Source organism: Maniola hyperantus, chromosome 9 (assembly GCF_902806685.2).
Source record: "Maniola hyperantus chromosome 9, iAphHyp1.2, whole genome shotgun sequence".
Lineage (NCBI taxonomy): Eukaryota > Metazoa > Arthropoda > Insecta > Lepidoptera > Nymphalidae > Maniola > Maniola hyperantus.
Genome location: NC_048544.1, coordinates 15,912,354 through 15,913,717, shown reverse-complemented (window position 1 = coordinate 15,913,717; position 1,364 = coordinate 15,912,354). Strand labels below are relative to the sequence as shown.

Sequence of the window (1,364 nt, the reverse complement as noted above, 5' to 3'; positions counted from 1 at the left end):
TTCATAAAATAGATAAAACATTAAAACGAAAACAAAGATTCGATCGAAAATAAAATTAATACTGAGTGTAATAAATACGAGTAGGTACCAAGATCACAACTAAACAAATCACAAATTACATATTTTGGTAAAAAAAAACTTTTATCATAAAAATAATTGGCTATAAATGTGGTCCTTTAAATTATTATTTTTTTATCACATTTGGAACTATAATAATAATATAGTAACAACAAAATAAAGAATAACTGTTATAAAGTGAAGTGTAGAGTCGAGCGGCCGACACGGGCATTTGCATGAGTCACGACTCACGAGTCACGACTGACTGCAGGGCTCGAGGGTCGTACACGAGACCGCTTGAGCAGCTGTGGGCCGCAGCCGCTCCGAATTTCCAACGAGTCACCCAAACGCGTCACAGTGTGACTCATTGAGATTATCGTGTCACACTGTTACTCTGGGTGTGACTCGTTTAGAATTATAATGGAAATACGCATCCGTGGTGGGCAGCTGTAAAGGTGGTAGTACACTAACACACTTGTCAACAGTGACAATGTCCGTGACCTGAGCGGCACGCCTCTGCCGACGTGCCCTCTGCTGGCGCATTTTAACGATGCGCCTGATGCTGTTGACGTCTTTTAAATTTTCTGAAGATACGGGACAGGTCGAGATGGCAATCGGGGATTGCGGGTTAAAGTACCGGGCCGGGTTAGCGCGGGGGTTGTGCGGGGAGCGCCGCAAGACGCAGCTCCTCCGCGGAGGCGGACGCGGAGGCGGACGGCCGCGTGCCCTCAGCAATTTTCTGATTTCGGTAGGGCCTTATTGGAAGCTTTTGTTTCCTCTCCACCGGACAATGGACACAGGACACACCAATTTTTTTTAAACGAGTAGATTAAAAACTCGCTAGACTGATTGACAAATCGACCGCTGTAGAATCTTATGCAAAAAATATGGTATTAGATGGTAGCTATAAAGTACCTACATAATATAGAATGGAAGCATACAAGTTGTATACAACTCTCATCGAGTGTAAGTACGAGTACCTAACTATATTGGAGTTAGCTATATGTAACCACTAACCATCATACGACGTGCGAGCGTCGAGCAGGTACGGTTAAGGTATCGGCTTCAGTTGTTAACTGTTCAACGGAAGCCGTTATCTATGAACTATAAGGCATGCTCGTCTACAATCTACATACATACAACCACTCGACGGTAGGTCTTGTACCTACTTAGATGCGGCTAACAGCTCTCGTTCAACCACACTCTCAGATTCACAATTAGATACCTAAACTTTATCGTCAGATGTATTTTGATATCAACGAGCTATCCACGATCAGTGATCCTTGCAGTGCTGCAGTGCTGCAGTG

General features: G+C 43.7%; 1 protein-coding gene across 1 annotated transcript in view; it reads right to left on the bottom strand.

Annotated features, from left to right (window-relative positions):
* Positions 1-438: 438 nt before the first annotated feature.
* LOC117985332 (two pore calcium channel protein 1-like) overlaps positions 439-1,364 on the bottom strand; it is a 17,298-nt gene continuing 16,372 nt past the window's right edge. Inside the window, exon 7 of the mRNA XM_034972019.2 lies at positions 439-641. Within this exon, the coding sequence (XP_034827910.1) occupies positions 439-641 (203 nt within the window). The remainder of the gene's footprint in view (positions 642-1,364) is intronic.